This window comes from Lissotriton helveticus, chromosome 2_1 (assembly GCF_964261635.1).
Source record: "Lissotriton helveticus chromosome 2_1, aLisHel1.1, whole genome shotgun sequence".
Taxonomy (NCBI): Eukaryota; Metazoa; Chordata; class Amphibia; order Caudata; family Salamandridae; genus Lissotriton; species Lissotriton helveticus.
The window spans coordinates 1172894094-1172910483 of NC_136059.1; the positions used below are offsets into that span (position 1 = coordinate 1172894094).

The following is a 16390-nucleotide window of genomic DNA, read 5'->3' on the forward strand; positions in this document are numbered from 1 at the left end:
CATCAAAGAACTCCTGGAAGGGACCCACAATGTCTACTTGTGACACAAGGAAAGCAGAGCCCTCTTAAGTTCCCACATCATCTGCTGGATCCCAATTGGTAGTGTAGCGTGAGCGTGAAACTATGAATTGTGCCTGGAGACTGGGTTGCCTTGTGCGGAGCCCCAAAAGTATTGCCCACATCTAATTAGTGGGCCCTCTACATCATAGGGAAACCCAACACCCAGCATCTTGTTGGTGGTGAACGGATTCGCCAGTTGCAGGTTACAGCATGGCCCGCTTCATTGATCATGCCGCATCTCTCTTGTGTGACATGCCGACTGCATGCTCATTGCATGCGATGTCCAATTCACAAGCTGCGACCCATGGTGGTGAGGGTGTATCTGTAGTAGTGCCTCATTCTACCTCGTGTGTCACTGCTAAACTTGCACCTGTCTGAGTGACTGGAATTTAATTTCCAGGGAGGTGAAGAATTTTCACCTCTTTGTTTTGTGTGACCAGAACTGTCTGGTGAGACTCAGAGCAACGCGTACCAAATATTGTGCCTCATTTCCAGGGAGGTACTGAGTTTGCAAGTCTTCATTGTGTCCGTATGTGTGCAAGTGTGTTCCATACGGACGGGCCTGATATTTGTTGCACCACATATTGGTGCTGAGTGTGTGTGTGTGTGGGAGTGACTACCTGCAGACCACCTGTAATTAATTACACAGCATGGTTGTACTGCTTTACAAATTGATTCTTTGCCAAAAGAATACTACATTTGACATTGGTTTTACCAATGTGGCCTCAGCCCAGGTGTTGCTTAAAGTGTTGTTATTCTTTCAGCTGCGGCTGGCACAGGTAAGCTCGGTGGGAAGGAGCACGACAGGGGGGAAGTCGACATACGATGGGATAGGTATTATTATTTATTTAATTATAGCTATTCCGTCATCTGTCGACTTCCACCTACTACCGCGCGTACTTGTGCCAGCTGTGGCTGGAAATCTTTGTGTACATATTTTTTATATCATTATGAACTGGGGTGTACCTTATAACTGTGATATTGAAATATAATCATTTCCAGGGTGGGCTGAGGTTTGACAACGTTTTGCACTGCATAAGGGTGCGGGGGTGGGTGCGGGGGGTAAAGTAGGATCTTTCCCAAGTGTACATGCCACTGAAGCCATTTTAACATGGTTGGGCCCAGTACTGCTAGTAATATTTCCAAGTGTGATTTATGCCCAGAATTACATGATATTCAGGTTATGTTAATTAATGTGTGTGCTGAATACAAACTTTATGTACATATGTGAGGTGTGAAGTAAGTCTCTTTTGTGACACTGAGTGCATTTATTGTGTGTGAGTGCTGTGCCAAGGTTTCACACATTGCCTCTGTGATAAGCCTGACTTCTCAGTGCCATACTACCCAAGGGTTAGCACAGGTTATGCAGTGAGGGTCATTAACCCACCCCTGATGGGAGTGGTAGGTTCTGCCTGGCTAGGGTATCGCCTAAGTCAACTAGAAAGTGCCAGTTCCAACACCCCAGTACTGTACAACTCGTAATTAGCCTCAAGTGTAGGAACTGTTAAGGTAACTCAAATTAGCGAAGTAGCCCCTGTAAACATTTCACACATTTTACTTAAGTTTGCCTTGAAAATAAGTCCCTATTCCTTGAGAGTAGTTTCGTTTCACAGCAGTTGTGTTTCTGTAGTTTTCTTTTATATAGAACATATCATTATTTAATGATGCATACTTCGAATTATCATTCAATGATACATTGTATGGTGGAGCTACACAACTGCTAAATTATTGACAGAGTTGAGGTAAATGAAAATATAGTATTTATCAGTAAGACCAGTTATTGGACGTATGTGAGAGAGAGATGGAGTGGTGGTAAAATGGAGAAGGAGACAGTCAAAAGACAGGCAAAAAATAAGAAGATGATGTGTGAGACAGGTAGATAGAGGGACCTTAGAAAGAGAGGTGTGGGGAGAAAAGTTTATAAGTAACTAATACAAAGGGAGAACTTACCAAATAATTGATGTGAAGCGGAGGAAATGGGGGACTGTGGGGCATATTACCAACGATTAGCGGCTTAGCAACTAATTTTTTAACGCTAAGCATCGTCGTAAATTATCGCAAAGATAACTTGCTATTAGCAAGGTTTATCTCAGAAGTGATCAAAATCCTCACGCTAACTGTCAAATAAGAGATTATCGCTGGAAAACCAACGATAATCTCTCGAAGTTTGGCGTTAGCTTGATGATAGGGGCTCACAAACTTAGCCATGATATCCACCTTCCATAGGATATCATAGCTAAGTCAGGAAAATACCAGGTGTAAAAAAAGCAGCGCTAACGGTGGTTAGCGCTGCTTTTTTTTATCACTAACAGGGTTAGCGAAATCCTTCATAATAGGAGAAATGTCGCTTAACAACATTTCTCCTATTATTTTACCCTGGAACGCCCCCTTTCCATCTCATTAGAGATGCAAGGGGAAGCGTAGAGAAAAAGGGTGCTAACATGCGAATTTGCGTGTTAGCACCCTGTTGCTGATAGGGAGAATTTTATCTCCGCTTTCTTGGCTTTTAAAGCCAAAAAAGCGGAGATAAATCCCTTGATAATATGCCCCTGTAACTTTTAGAATGGTACTCACCCATCCATATACGTTTATAATGTACAATGCACAAACTCTTGTTTTTTGGAACTTTTTAGGATCTCAAATTTTCACTTCTAATTATTCGCTAAATTATCAAAGCCGAATCATCTGCTTTGTTTGGGGGTATGTGTTCATAGACTAAGTCTGTCTACACCAAAAGGAAACACACCTAAAGGGATGCATGAACAAGCAGGAGGTATGCTGCTACACGCACAGGATTCTATTTCACGTTTTTTAGGCACGCTGTTCATTGCACAGGGCACACATCTTGTAGAGGGCTCCTAGTGGCTTTGCTTTGATCACAGCCATTTTAGAGCTTTTTCAAATAGTAAATACGTTTGCTCTGACATTTGGCCTTATTCTGCTGCTGCTGCTGCTGGGGCCGTTTAATTGTAGGTGTGCCTTCATCAATGAATGAAGACATCCATTGACTATAAAACAAACTGGTCATTCAGATGTGAATCGTGTAGGAGAAACCCTGACAGAGGGGGACATCTACACAGGACATTGGTAACCGTTCAGCAGGACCTCTCAGGCTTGACTGAGATGCTTTTCAAATAGTTTTGTTCACGGAGATCGCCATGGGTAATAAGGTGTGCCAGCATGTGCTGGAGTGAGACATTGACTGGGCTGCCACTGGTCGACATTCTGCTCATATGTCCTAAGGGCCTTTTCTATGTCTTTAAATATATTATTACTGCTTTTTTTTTTTAAAGAAAAAGAGCCAAGCTGAATTTCGAGTCCCCACTGACTATTTTCTGACCTGTCTTTTCCCCAGTGGCTGGGGCCTTTTGGGAAGGGGGTTGGGGGAGGCTGTTGCTGCTAGCACACGTTGGGGTATACGCAAAGAGACAGAAAGAGAGAGAGGTAGGATAAAATAGACAGATGTGAATAAAAGAGAGTGGAAGGAAAGAGGGAGGATATAGAGAGACCAGAGGGAGAAGGAGAAGAGAAGGCGAGGGAAAGAAAATGGACAGATGGAAAGAAACAGCCAGTAGGCAAAAGGGGAGCGGGGCTGGCTTACAACTTTTTGCCAGGGTTGCTTTCGGCTCCGATGTATACCTCTGCAGAATCCGACATTGTTGCTGGCATGGGAACCACCCCTTCTGTCTTGTTTCTGCTTCTTCGGGGCTCTGCCACGCCCACTATGATGTGTTTCATGCCCATGCTGCCTTCCCCATAAGCATATTTTATTTGGTGTTATATCTAAACCTCTTTTCTCTTGAGTCTCATATCATGACCCGTTATTTTTTAAAGTGTACTTCAATAGAACATGTTTTCTTTTTAAATTAAGCATTGATTAAAACATTTCAAGGGTCGCAAAGGTGATAGAGGTCATGTCTCATTTTCCTTTATACATGAGGGCGAGGTGGTTTCATGAGGGGGACACTAGGGCCTAGTTCCCCAAAACATGCTGACAGATGACACCACTTCCGGCGACATCAGATTTGCAGGAAGTGGGGGGGACATGCACAGGTATCGTGGGGCTAGTGTGGATGACTATAGGACAGCTTCAATCTTGTCTAGCGGTCTGTAACTCATTAGGGATAATAACACATGCTTCTCACACTCTTGTCAGTCTGAACATTCAGTCAAAATCCTATTGAGGCAGTAGGACCCAAACCCATTTGACCCCCAAAGACACCACAATTTGATCCCTAATCCCTCTCTTAAACACTCCACTTCCTTTTTTGCTGAAGGAAGTGTATGGAATAGGGGAAACTGCATAAAACACAGAAAGTAAACAGGGTTCTCACAGCAATGCACATTTCTTGTTTCTGTTGATGACTTCCATACCCCTAGGTATAAGGGTAGCAAGAACATGCCAGTGGTGGCACAGGGCAAGCTTGTGGGGGAGTCTGCTACCCCTTGTAATAGAATGAGTGCTGGTGCCCAAAGCTCTGCTCAGAAACCCACAGCAGGTGCTTTTAAATGCCGAATACCAATGCAACATAGTCTTGAATCCACCTCAGGCCTCTTCATCCGCTATCAGACACTCCCTGCCTCTTTATCTCACTCATGCAGGTTCCTGTTTTCTTCCTTTGCGATAGTTCTTACATCATTCTCTTCCTACTGCTTCTCTTCTGTGTGTTTCCCCTCTCTTGCTCGCAGTCAATATCTGATAAAGAAAAATATGTCCCGGTCTCCAAATATGAGTGCCAGTGGCCCCCACCAGCAACACCGGCTCAAATTAAACACTACATCCATGGCTTGCATATTTCTGAAATATGAACGTCTTTATCTTACTCTTCCTACTCTACATTTTAAATGATTAATGCACACACTGTGGTACTGTATAAAACATAGTTGATATTCTATGGACCCTGAGGAAATCTTTGCCAAGAGCATTTATTTTATATTGTAGCTGTTTAAGCGGTAACAAGACAAAATATCGAATTCAAAATATAGAATTACCAAAATATCGAAGTTAAAATATAGAATGGACAAAATATCGAATGGACAGAATATAGTGGTGAAAAATATGGAATTGAAGGTAAGTAATTTAATATCGAATATTAATTTTTAACCCTACGCTATCCAACGCTTTCCCTACTGTTGCACTCTCTGGAGTGGGAATAGTAATTTTTACCCCTACGCTATCCAACACTTTCCCTACTGTTGCACTCACTGGAGTGGTAATAGTACATGTTATATTTATTATTTAATTAATTTTAAATTACTTTAAAGACATTTAAAAAAAATATATATTTTGACTAACTATATTTTTTAAAACTATATTTTTGATTCAATATTTTTGTACTTACCTGTTTGTAGATAGGAATTCGATATTTTTGCATTCTATATTTTTTCTTCGATATTTTGGTAATTCTATATTTGTGAATTCGATATTATGTCAGTGATCCGTTTGAGCACCTCATACACAAGGCGTTGCCATGGCCGGACTGGACATTCTGCTACCATAGCATGCTGCTAGCAATTCGCAGGTTCAGGGGCTGCTTTCAGAGCAGGATAGGTTGCCATTCCTAACCATGTTCCTCACGGTCCTTTTGTAGCAGAGTCGAGCTAGGTTGAATATTTTTGTCAGGGCTGATTTTGGTTTCCAGTTCGGCTCTGGGAGTTGAACATAGAACGGTGTGGTGTACGAGGCTGAATCTAGGCCTCAGCAGAATTTTGCTTATGCTGGAGTCATTTTGGTAATTCCATGTGACTTTTAAATGCAGAATTACCGATAAGCACATTTAGCAAGTGTGAGAATCTGTTTGCGCTTGCTATTCGTGTTCTGCTGCATATAGCACTGTTTACTAGTGCAAAATGCATCCGTGCATCCATTTTGGACGTGGAGGTGCATTTTGAAAATAGTTCTAAATGCCAGTAGTAAGTTGGGGGAAATCTTAACCCAAGAGCATATTTAGTGAGCACGAGCAGCTGCTCGGTATTCATATTCTGTTGCATTTAGCACTATTGCTTAGTACATCCTCGCTCCCATATTGGAAACACGAGGGGGCATTTATGTGCTTTGAAAGAGAGCTCAATGCAGACTTACTCTTGTAGTGTAATGCAAATGTAAGATCGCTGACTTCTTAGCTAATTCTGGGTGATCACGTTACACGGAATTACATGAGTTATGCCCAACCCTGCTGAAACCATAATATAGAAAAGAGGATTCAAAGAGAAAGGGAATAGAAAAGGAAGAGTTCATGGACCAATTGCCTTCTTCCTATTTACATTACACATTTGTGCAATTTAAGGGTTAGAGAGTTACTGGTTTCCCCATAAGTGTTCAGTATATTTGGACTGAGGACAAATTAAATTAGTATCCTTGCACCCAAATCAGAGCTCGGTTTGGCAACTGTCCACTTCTACAGAAATCACTCAGTGTGAGGACAGTGCACAAACTCTTCAGCATTGCTCGCTAAAGCACTGAGAAGTGACGCTGTGTTAGTGCATTAACACAAGCACATGCAGAAAGGGAATTTGTTTTTTAAACAGGCGCTCTGCTCCTTTCTGCCTTTTCCCAGACAAAAGTCATGAAACATCTCCACACTTAGGGACAGATTTAATAAGATTTTACACTGTGTTTGCATCACAAAAGTGACGCAAATTGGCACAAAATCTTTTTGTCCGATTTTATTTCCGGTGCTAAACTTGTTTAGCACTGGAAATAATGTGAAAGTAACGCGCAGCAGCATATAGCGCTGCTTTGCATTACTTAGCGCCAAGTGGGCGTGCTATGCGTGGTGCATGGGCATTCCCATGCAACCACCCAAGGATTCTGACGCTAAACCCAATTTACTAAGTAAAGTAGACAAGGTTTAGCATCAGCAAATAACTCACCCTTCAACCAGGCACTATGAAGGAGAAATGCTTTTTCTCTCTCTTATTTTCCGACTTCGCATGTGTGCTGCACTGTACAGCACACATACAAAGTGGGGAAATGTTTAAAATTTGTCTAAGCATAGTATTTTGTACTAGAAGGGTAACCTTTCAGTACAAAACCTATACTTGACTCACAGAGACACCCTAGCACTGTGGAGCAAAGGTGTTTCCAATGGGCACAGCAACTAATTTCGGCGCCAATGCTAGGGAGAGGGAAGGAGAGTGCCATATTTCGGTAAATTTGTCACTTTCCTGCTCTCTCCTTCTTACGCAGCGCAGCATTCGCGACTGCAAAACTGCGCTGCATGAGACATTGATAAATCTGGCCCTCAGAGCATTCAAATTCATAGGGCAGGGTAGTTGAAAGAATTCAGTGTTTGCCAATCTGTTTCTGAGATATTGCCAGTCTGTGTACTTTCCAGTTTGGATAACTGTCCTCTATAACTAGGTCCAGAATGACAGAAAGTGGTGTGACCCCTTATGTATGCTTTGTTAAAATCCTATATTTTAGTTATTTTAGTTTTATCCCTTCCAATGCACCCCACCTGCTTTTCACCCTTCACGTGACTTTACCACATTATTTAGCCATGTTGAGGTCATGCCGTAAAACAATTCCAATAATCGATTACTGACTTATCACATCTAGAGTACAATCTTGGTCCTTGGATTTCCACGCCTTTGGGGCATAACCTTGGCTTAGGCTTCATTGACCATAACCTTCCATCTTCTAAATCTCAGTCTGAGCCTCTTTATTTTTCCCACTTACTCTTTGGTATCCGCTCTATGATCAATAGTCAGTCATCTGTAATCTGTTAAATGAGGCAACTGTATCTACATGCTTTAAATAGACTTAAATAGTAAATTTACAATATGTAAGTAATCCCTCCTTCTTACAAACTGTACCTGCTCAGTTGGCCCGGTGAACAAGCAGCATGGGTATAATTACGTACACATACACATCCTTGATGTAGGAACACAAACTTGGAATTTTTCTGCCTAATGTTCCAAAATGTTGTCTTAAATCCATACAGGTGGGCCTCAAGCAACTTGAATCAGCACTGTGGGGACTGGAAATGTCTTACGAGGCTACGCATAGGGAGGACACACTGGCCGACATTAGCGAAAAGGTCACTGAACATAATGAAACAGCAGAACATGAGGTGCAACATATGTCAAGGAGATGGCATGCCCATGTCTTTGGAGAGGGGGGTAGGCCGGGTCATGCTTTGGCCAACTGAGTGGCAGGGCCGTAGGCGAGATCGCATAGTGTGGAGATGGCCTTGGAAGAAGGCGCCATGAGATATGACATGGTGGGCATACTGAGCACCTTTGTAGAATATTATACTCAAATGTATGCTGAACATAAGTCTGCAGGGGAGCCGAAAATAGCAGCTTATTTTGAAGATATTGTCATGGTCTGGCTCTCTTGGGGGCATTGCGAGTTCTTAGTGCAACCACTCAGAAGAGAGAAGCTAAAAGAGGCCATAGGCACTTTACCTAAAGGAAAGGCCACCTGGAGTGATGGTCTGCCCAGAGAATTTTACAAAAAATATGTTTGCTGGCCCCACATTCGCATTCTATGTACTTAGAGGCAGTTGCTTGCCTGATTCCCTCTGAGGCTCTAATTATAGCGCTATTGAAGCCTGATAAACCCACCCAGAGGTGTGACTCATATCACCCATTGTCTCTTATAAATACGGAAGCTAAGATACTGGCCAAGGCCCTTGCTACTAGGCTGAGCCTATTGCTACCCACCATGGTTCTTCCGGACCAGTCGGGGTTTATGCCGGCGTGGTCTACCTCACACAATTTGCAGACCCTGTTTGCAATATTACACCAACTGGAACCTACGCTTCCTGCCACGGTGGAATTATTGGATGCCGCTAAGGCTTTTGAATCAGTTCAATGGGTATATATGTTTTCAGTATTGCATCGTATGGGAGTACCGCAGGCCTTTAAATTATTGTACACCAACGCAGTAGCTCGGGTCTGGGTAATTGAACACACATCAGGGACATTCCAAATATATCTAGGCACGCCGCAAGGGTGCCTGCTGTCGCCCCTGTTGTTTACGGTGGCATTGGAGCCTCTTGCGTGCATACTACGACAAAGACATGCAAGCACTGTGCTGCCGTTCCGCCAGTGGCCATTGGCTATATCACTATATGCGATGATATGGGGCTGTATGTCAGGGACACCAATGAGCACTTGGACCATCTTGTACGAGAGTACGTGCGGTTTCAATGGTACTCGGGTCTCGGCATCAATTATTCCAAGTCGGTAACACTCCCTCTAACTAGAGGCACAATACCCCATAAGCTGGAATACCCCCTGGAGAGGTGCGGTGATTCTGTAACATATCTGCGGATATGGATCCACAGGGACCCCCAACAGATCATACAATATGACTATGGTAAAGCGGGCTCCCATCTAGAAGAGCAGATATTGAGATGGACAAGACTTCCACTGACTTTTGCTGACAGAATAGCATTGATAAAAATGATTTTTCTGCCTAATTTTCTATATTTAGTCACAAATATTCCCATACGCCATATGCAGACTTTCTTCAACACATTGCGTTCTTTATTAATTAAGCAGGCCTGGGCGGGAAAGTAGTCCAAACTCAAATGGGACATATTAACACTCCCATATGACCAGGGAGGGTTTGCAACACCAGATGTACAATTATATTATCTGCGCGCGCAGGCGCATTTTGCCTACTACAGGCAACACGCTCCGGACTCTATGCTCTACGTAGCCATGGAAAGTGATGCAGTGTACCCTATCCCTCTTAAAGCCATGATCGCCAGTGACAGTACTAATTTTGCATATGGGGATATCAACACAGTACAGTGCATGGTACATTCCTGGAAGAAACTAGGAAGCAGAGCACAGGTAGATTCACTGTACGCCCCTGCCTTGAGCATCATTCAGACATTTCGGTAACAAGAGAATCGGCCTCGTTAGCTATCTTGAGGGCAGCGGGATTGCACATCATGGGGGATGTCTACCGAGATGGTGCATTTTTAGTTTACGCCGATCTTCATGCAGACGGCACAATATCCCCAATGTTACTATTCACATACAGCAGACTCCACGCAGCGTTGTGTACATTGAATCCACAGTTCCCAGCTGAACCGAGGGCTCTATGAGTGCTTCAACTACTATTCAAAACAGACATACAGAACCATTTGGTCACGTGCCTATATAATGCATCGCAGATAGATAAACAAACACTAATAAAGGGGCCTTTGACTAAATGGAACAATGCCATTTTTACACAAATCAGCATAGAAGACTGGAAATTGTCCTGTAGCCTAACGGGACAGATGACTGTGTACGGTAACCTAAGGATCATACATTTTAAGGGCCTCATTTATGAGAAGTGACGCATCGCTGCGTGAAAGCAGCGATGCGTCACTTCTCAGTTAGCCCTCCTTGCGACATGATTAATGCATCATATTTACTGTATGACGCATAATGTCGCAAGGAGTTACAGATGCGTCAGTATTTCTGACGTATCTGTATGGTGAAAAAGTGACGCTTTGATGGAGTGTGTCACCAAAGTGACGCAACTCCAGCAATATGTCCTTTCACATGTGGCAAGCCCCATGTGAAAGGGCTTGCGTCAGTCTCACGCCTGCTGTGAGGCAGGCGTAAGATACCTGCACCCTAGAAGTGGCGCAGTGAAATCTGGTAGATTTCACTGCGTCACTTCTATAAGGATTACTTATGTGGGAATGCCCACCCTGCATACATTATACCTGACGCAGGTATAATGTAGCGCAGGGGTTTACAAAGTGACACATCTGCTTAGATGCGTCACTTTGTAAATAGGGCGAAACAGGAGGCATGTTTTCCACCGCCGATGCGTCACAAAAAGTTATGCAACAGAAGCGCAAAACTGTTGCAAGGCCTCATAAATAAGGCCCTCAATACTTACATCAAGTATACTACACCCCAGCGCAATTGTATATATTTGGGTTACGAGAGAAAGCGGAGTGCACTCCGGGGGGGAAGTCAGATTTTATACACTTGGCATGGCTATGCCCAAGAGTGCTGGCTTATTGGGAACAAACTACAAAAACGCTCACTGAAATAGTTATGGAAAAGGGGGAATGCACCCCACAAGTGTGTCTGCTAGGCTTGATCAAAACCATACAACCACCAAATCGTAAATTAGTGGCTATAGCCCTATTATTGGCTAAAAGGAGGGTTTCCATTCATTGAGTGGGGGGAAAGCGGGGCATCCCCAAAACATGAGCAATGGTTACAAGACATAGCATGCTGTTGAGACCAATTTCATTGCTGTGCTGAAGTACTACCCCAGGCGTCACGGCCTGGCAAATGTGGAGCCCCTTCAGAGCATACATGTTGGCCAGAAGTGTCAAGCGATATGAATATGAGATTTAATGAACCGCTGTCAGAAACATACTGCTGTAGATTTCTTTTTACATGGAAAATTATTTGATGTTTGATGTATTGCACGATTTGATATACAATAATGCTATGTATAAACTGATGGCTATGTTGTATAGATGTTGTATTTATAAAACCTAATAAAAAAACAGTTGCAACATTTTAAATCAATTTAGCAAAGCGATTTAATTTGAAAGGTTATGTGATGTGAAACATTACTGCATAAATATTGGTGGCTTGAACCTCCACACACATCAGTGTTGCTCTGAATGGCAAGCGTGGTATATGAGGCAAGGGGGCAGTGTTAAATCCGCCACACAGATGTAGCTCTCCCAAACCCCTCCTCCTTATGACGTCAGCTTCACTAGGCACATTTTTTTAAAACAATGAATGCAAACTCCTTATTTCGAATTGTGCTGAGAATTCTTGGGAAAGATTCTTCAGTTGTGTATTAATGCAGCATCATAAAGCATGTTCTCCTGGTGGGCCAGTAGGAGCAAATTATGCCATAATAATCCCCTTTGTGTCCTCCACAGCCAGCTTTATGCACAAAAGATAATTAGAATTCGATTAATAGAATGAATTTTAGTTTGGTAATCCGATTTGAATTAAACCACGTCGGCCACAGGGGAAATTACCCAATGTCTAGAGTCCTTTTTCTATGTCTGGTTAATTGATTTAAATTACTTCCCCACAACATTATCAAAGTGAGTGGGACGTTTGGGTTATTTGGGGGGGTGATTTTAATTGTACCATATGTAAGAAAAGTCAGAAAGGAGCATGTGGGCTTATGATGGATCCGGACATTGATTTAACTCATTTCAAACATTCTATTTGTGGAGACCTGTTGAATGAGATTCTTCATTCCGAAGATCTAGGATACGCAAATGAAATTGCCCAAACTAAGCTCCCTTTCTGCCCCACGTTTAATGGTAGGGGCGTTCTTTCTACAATAGATTTTATAATAACTTCTGTTAGACACAGGCATATGGTCATGAGGTGCTGGACCCTTGATACCCCTCTTAGCGATCACTACCCGATAATTATGGAGATTAGAAATCCCTTTCGTGTGGTGGTTACAGAGAGGAGACTTACGCAGAATATTACTGACATTAGCATGGCAAAACAAAATGGTTATGCATTAAAATGGGATAGGGTTGTCCCAAATGATTTTTTAAACAAATTGGTAACCGAGTGCTTGCCTAGTTTTTTGACTATTCTGGATGAAAGTACGTCTAATCATGAGATTCCTAAACAGTTTGAGGTCATTGCTTCCCAAATTAAGGGCAATATCTGGGTGGCCTCTAAGTCAAGCAAAGAAAAGACGGGCAAATGGTTTGATTTTACGTGTATAAAGGCCCTTTCTGAGCTTAAGGGAGCTCTACATGCTGTTCCCCGAAATCCCTTAAGGGTCAGGGAGGCGAGGAAATCCTACCAGTACGCATTGAAAAAAAGAAAACTGGCAATTAAAACCGAAGCCTGGGAAAAGCTCTGTGAGGCCTCACTTAGTAAGGATGTTTGTGCTTTCTGGAAAGCAGTAAATGCTCCCTTCCTTGACTCAAGAAAAGCACGTATTGAAATCGCCATTACCGAAGATTCTTGGGTTGGACATTATTCTGGCCTGTATAGTACTTCACCTGACGAGCAGATTCGAGTAATGTCCAATCAGGGGGAAATGAAAGTGAATGGCTTGGATTTAAAACTTACCCTAAAAGAAATTACTGAGAGCCTCAAAGCCACACGGGGCGGTAAAGCCCCAGGGCCGGACGGCATACCTCCCGACCTGTTTAAAAACAAGGTTGATTTATGGGCCCCATTATTAGTACAACTATTTAATGCATCCCTAAAAACGAACTTACTCCCATCGTGGTTTATGTCTGTTATTGTTCCAATTTTTAAAAAAGGGGACAGACAAAACCCTATCTGTAACCGTCCTATCTCTTTATTGGACAGTACTGTAAAAATATTAGGCAGAGTAATATTAGGTAGGCTACAAGAATGGTCGGATGACAATTTTATAATTAGCGACCTTCAATACGGGTTCCAAAAGGGACTGGGGACTGTAGATCAGGGCTTAAACTTATTTATTCTACAGCAGAAATATACCAAGGCACGACATGAATGTATTTACTTCACTTTTGTTGACTTGACGTCAGCGTTTGACTGTGTTTCACACAGCAAACTATGGAATATTATGGAGTCTCTTGGTGTAGAAGGCAATATAATAGCCTTTCTTAAGGACTTGTATTCAGGAGCCATTGCTACAGTGCGCTATGGAAAAAAAGGTGAATGCACTAGTTCTTTTGACATTGGGCGTGGGGTACGCCAGGGCTGCGTTTTAGCACCCTTTCTATTCCTGTTATATATTAATGGAATAGAAAATGCCCTAGTGGAAACAACTTGTGACATACCTAGGGTAGCCAAAAGACCAATTCCTGCGTTACTTTACGCCGATGATGCGGTCTTAATGGCTCGCACCCCTGTGGCACTGCAACGCCTTGTAACATCTTTTAATAATTTCATGGCTAACCTGGATTTAAAAATTAACTGCTCCAAGACATTTTCCATGAATTGTGGCCCTGGCGTGAGTAGAAGAAGGAGGCGGATGTTCATTAATGCTAGTCCTATTGAGCATACCGCCACCTTCTCCTACCTTGGTATATTATTTCATGAAGCTGGGAATTGGATAGAGGCGATAAAAGTAAGGAAAGCCCTGTTTTGTAAATCTATTACTGCCCTCAAAAATTTCGCTAAAAAGATGGGGAAAAAACAGACTGTAGAGCATTTGAAAATGTATAATGCCACATGTGTTTCGATTGCGGTCTATGGGGCGGGCCTCTGGGGGTATGAAAATGTTAAATCTATACAAGTGGCCGAAAATAAATTCCTTAGACACATCTTGGCTGTACCTGAGAGTGTCTCTAATTACATCTGTCATATGGAATTGGGCCAATGTTATATTGAAGACCTGGCCAGAATTCAACCAATACTGTTGTGGCATAGGGCCTGGACTAGTGATGGCTGTGTACTGAACCGTGCTATCCTAACTGATGGACTAAGCCTGGATCATGTTGGGAGGATTAGGTGGTTTACATACATTAGGGAATTCCTTGGAGATATTGGTTGTATGGGCTATTATGACAATCCCATGTCCATGTGTAATATTCCGAGAAAAGCATTAAAAATAAAATGCATGAAATACCTGGAGGAATGTAGAGCTACAGTGGAGCATGAGAAGAAAACTGTCTTAGCCCATTTACCTGTGTCAACTCAAGGGAAAATTCAACCATACTTAACCCTTCCTATGACTGAATTTTCGCGGTTCATTTTGACCCGATTTAGGCTAGGCATCCTTTTTAGGGCCCATAGCCTCCCATATATGAACTGTTGGTCCCGCAATCTTATTAAATGTCCATGTGATGACCAATCGGAACAGTCTGATATCCATATCCTTTTTTTCTGTAAATATTATACCTTATTCAGGAAAAGACTGATTATTCCAATATTAAGGGAAATGGGGGTGAGACGTTGTAGGGTTGCCTTTTTGGAACTCCAGAAACTAGATATTATTTTCAATGTTGCATGCATCTCGGAATTTTTTGGTAACGTTTTTAGAGTACGTAAATCAATTTGCATTTAAGTTTAATTCTTGTCTTATCAGAAATTTATTATGTACTTAATATGTATCTTGATAAATGTATTTTTATGAATTGTTTTTATATGTACTTTTATGGTTATCATTCTTTTAACCGAATAAAGTCAAATTGAATTGAATTGAGTGGGACTGACTCGAGGAAGAAGTCGGCACAAAAGAGCAATAGGAGGAAACGTAAGAGAGTTCTGCAGCAGTACCCCACCACACAGCACACTCCTTAGTGCATGTATGTGCAGTACAATACATGCTAACTAAAAAAATACATTTCAGTTTGAACATGTTGGCGTATTGGTATGGGTGTTTTCTGTTGCTTTACACATACCCGAACTAGGAAGTTAGGATATTGTATAACATGCCTCGCTTTCCTTTACTTTAGATGCCTGCCCATAAGAAAGAAATGAAAATGGTGACCGTTATTCAGAAACACAACTGCTACGTTCTCAAATCGTTTGGAGAGAGGGTTCTGAGTGCCATGTAAGACTTGCATTCTTGCTTTTCAATTAGAGATATTTTTACTCTCATTTTAAATGTGGAGGTTCTGTGGTAAAGTTCAATACACCTCAATGGCCAACCTGTGCAAAGAAATCAAACAGATCAATCAAATCAATTAAATCTAGAGGGTTCATTTAGCTTCAAATTTAGGGTTGTCTTGTCTTGCACTCACCAGCACTCCTTATCCTAATCTGACTTCCCTTAAAATATGTGATGATCTTCAAAAATGCATCACACGCAGAGATTAATTCACTGTAAGGTCCAGAAGAACCTCTGCAGTGACACAAAATGACACCTCTTAGAACATCCCCACGGCTCTGCAGATCCAACCATATGAGACATTCCAAGACACGCTTATACCACCAAAATGGGCCAAAGAGATGTAGTTTATTTCCTTCATCAGCGGGTCATGATCTGCTCCATCCACAACCATCATACGGTCAGACACCTAACTACCTGATCTTCATTAAAACATAAAATAACCATCTTCTCAGCTTTTCACATGATGCGGAATGACCTGAGAGGCCATGAAGCTCTTAAGAATACTCACTCACTTTTAAAAGTGGCCTGGATTGCCTGACTCAACCAAGTATGATACTGATCTCCAGAACCATTGCTCTGCAGTCACAGAACACTGCTTACAAAATGGCGGCAGAGCTGAGAATGCTGCCATAGGTTGAAAGATTCTCTCCTTACTAACAAGAGCCAGGGATCTGTCAGTCCTCGGAGGTAGAGGTTCAGCAGATTGCCCAAGAGATAGCCGGCTTCCCACTAAGCATGATGCATGCAATCCCTTTCCAATCCCTTTAACCAGAGCTCAGCCGCCACTTGATGGCCAGATGTTTTAGAC

The 16390-nt window shown here is 42.3% G+C and overlaps 1 protein-coding gene across 1 annotated transcript in view; it reads left to right on the forward strand.

The window, feature by feature from the left end:
- LOC144818523 (serum albumin-like) overlaps window positions 1-16390 on the forward strand; it is a 104171-nt gene that overhangs the window by 26288 nt on the left and 61493 nt on the right. Inside the window, exon 6 of the mRNA XM_078676033.1 lies at window positions 15425-15522. Coding sequence (XP_078532159.1) covers window positions 15425-15522 — 98 coding nt within the window. The remainder of the gene's footprint in view (window positions 1-15424; window positions 15523-16390) is intronic.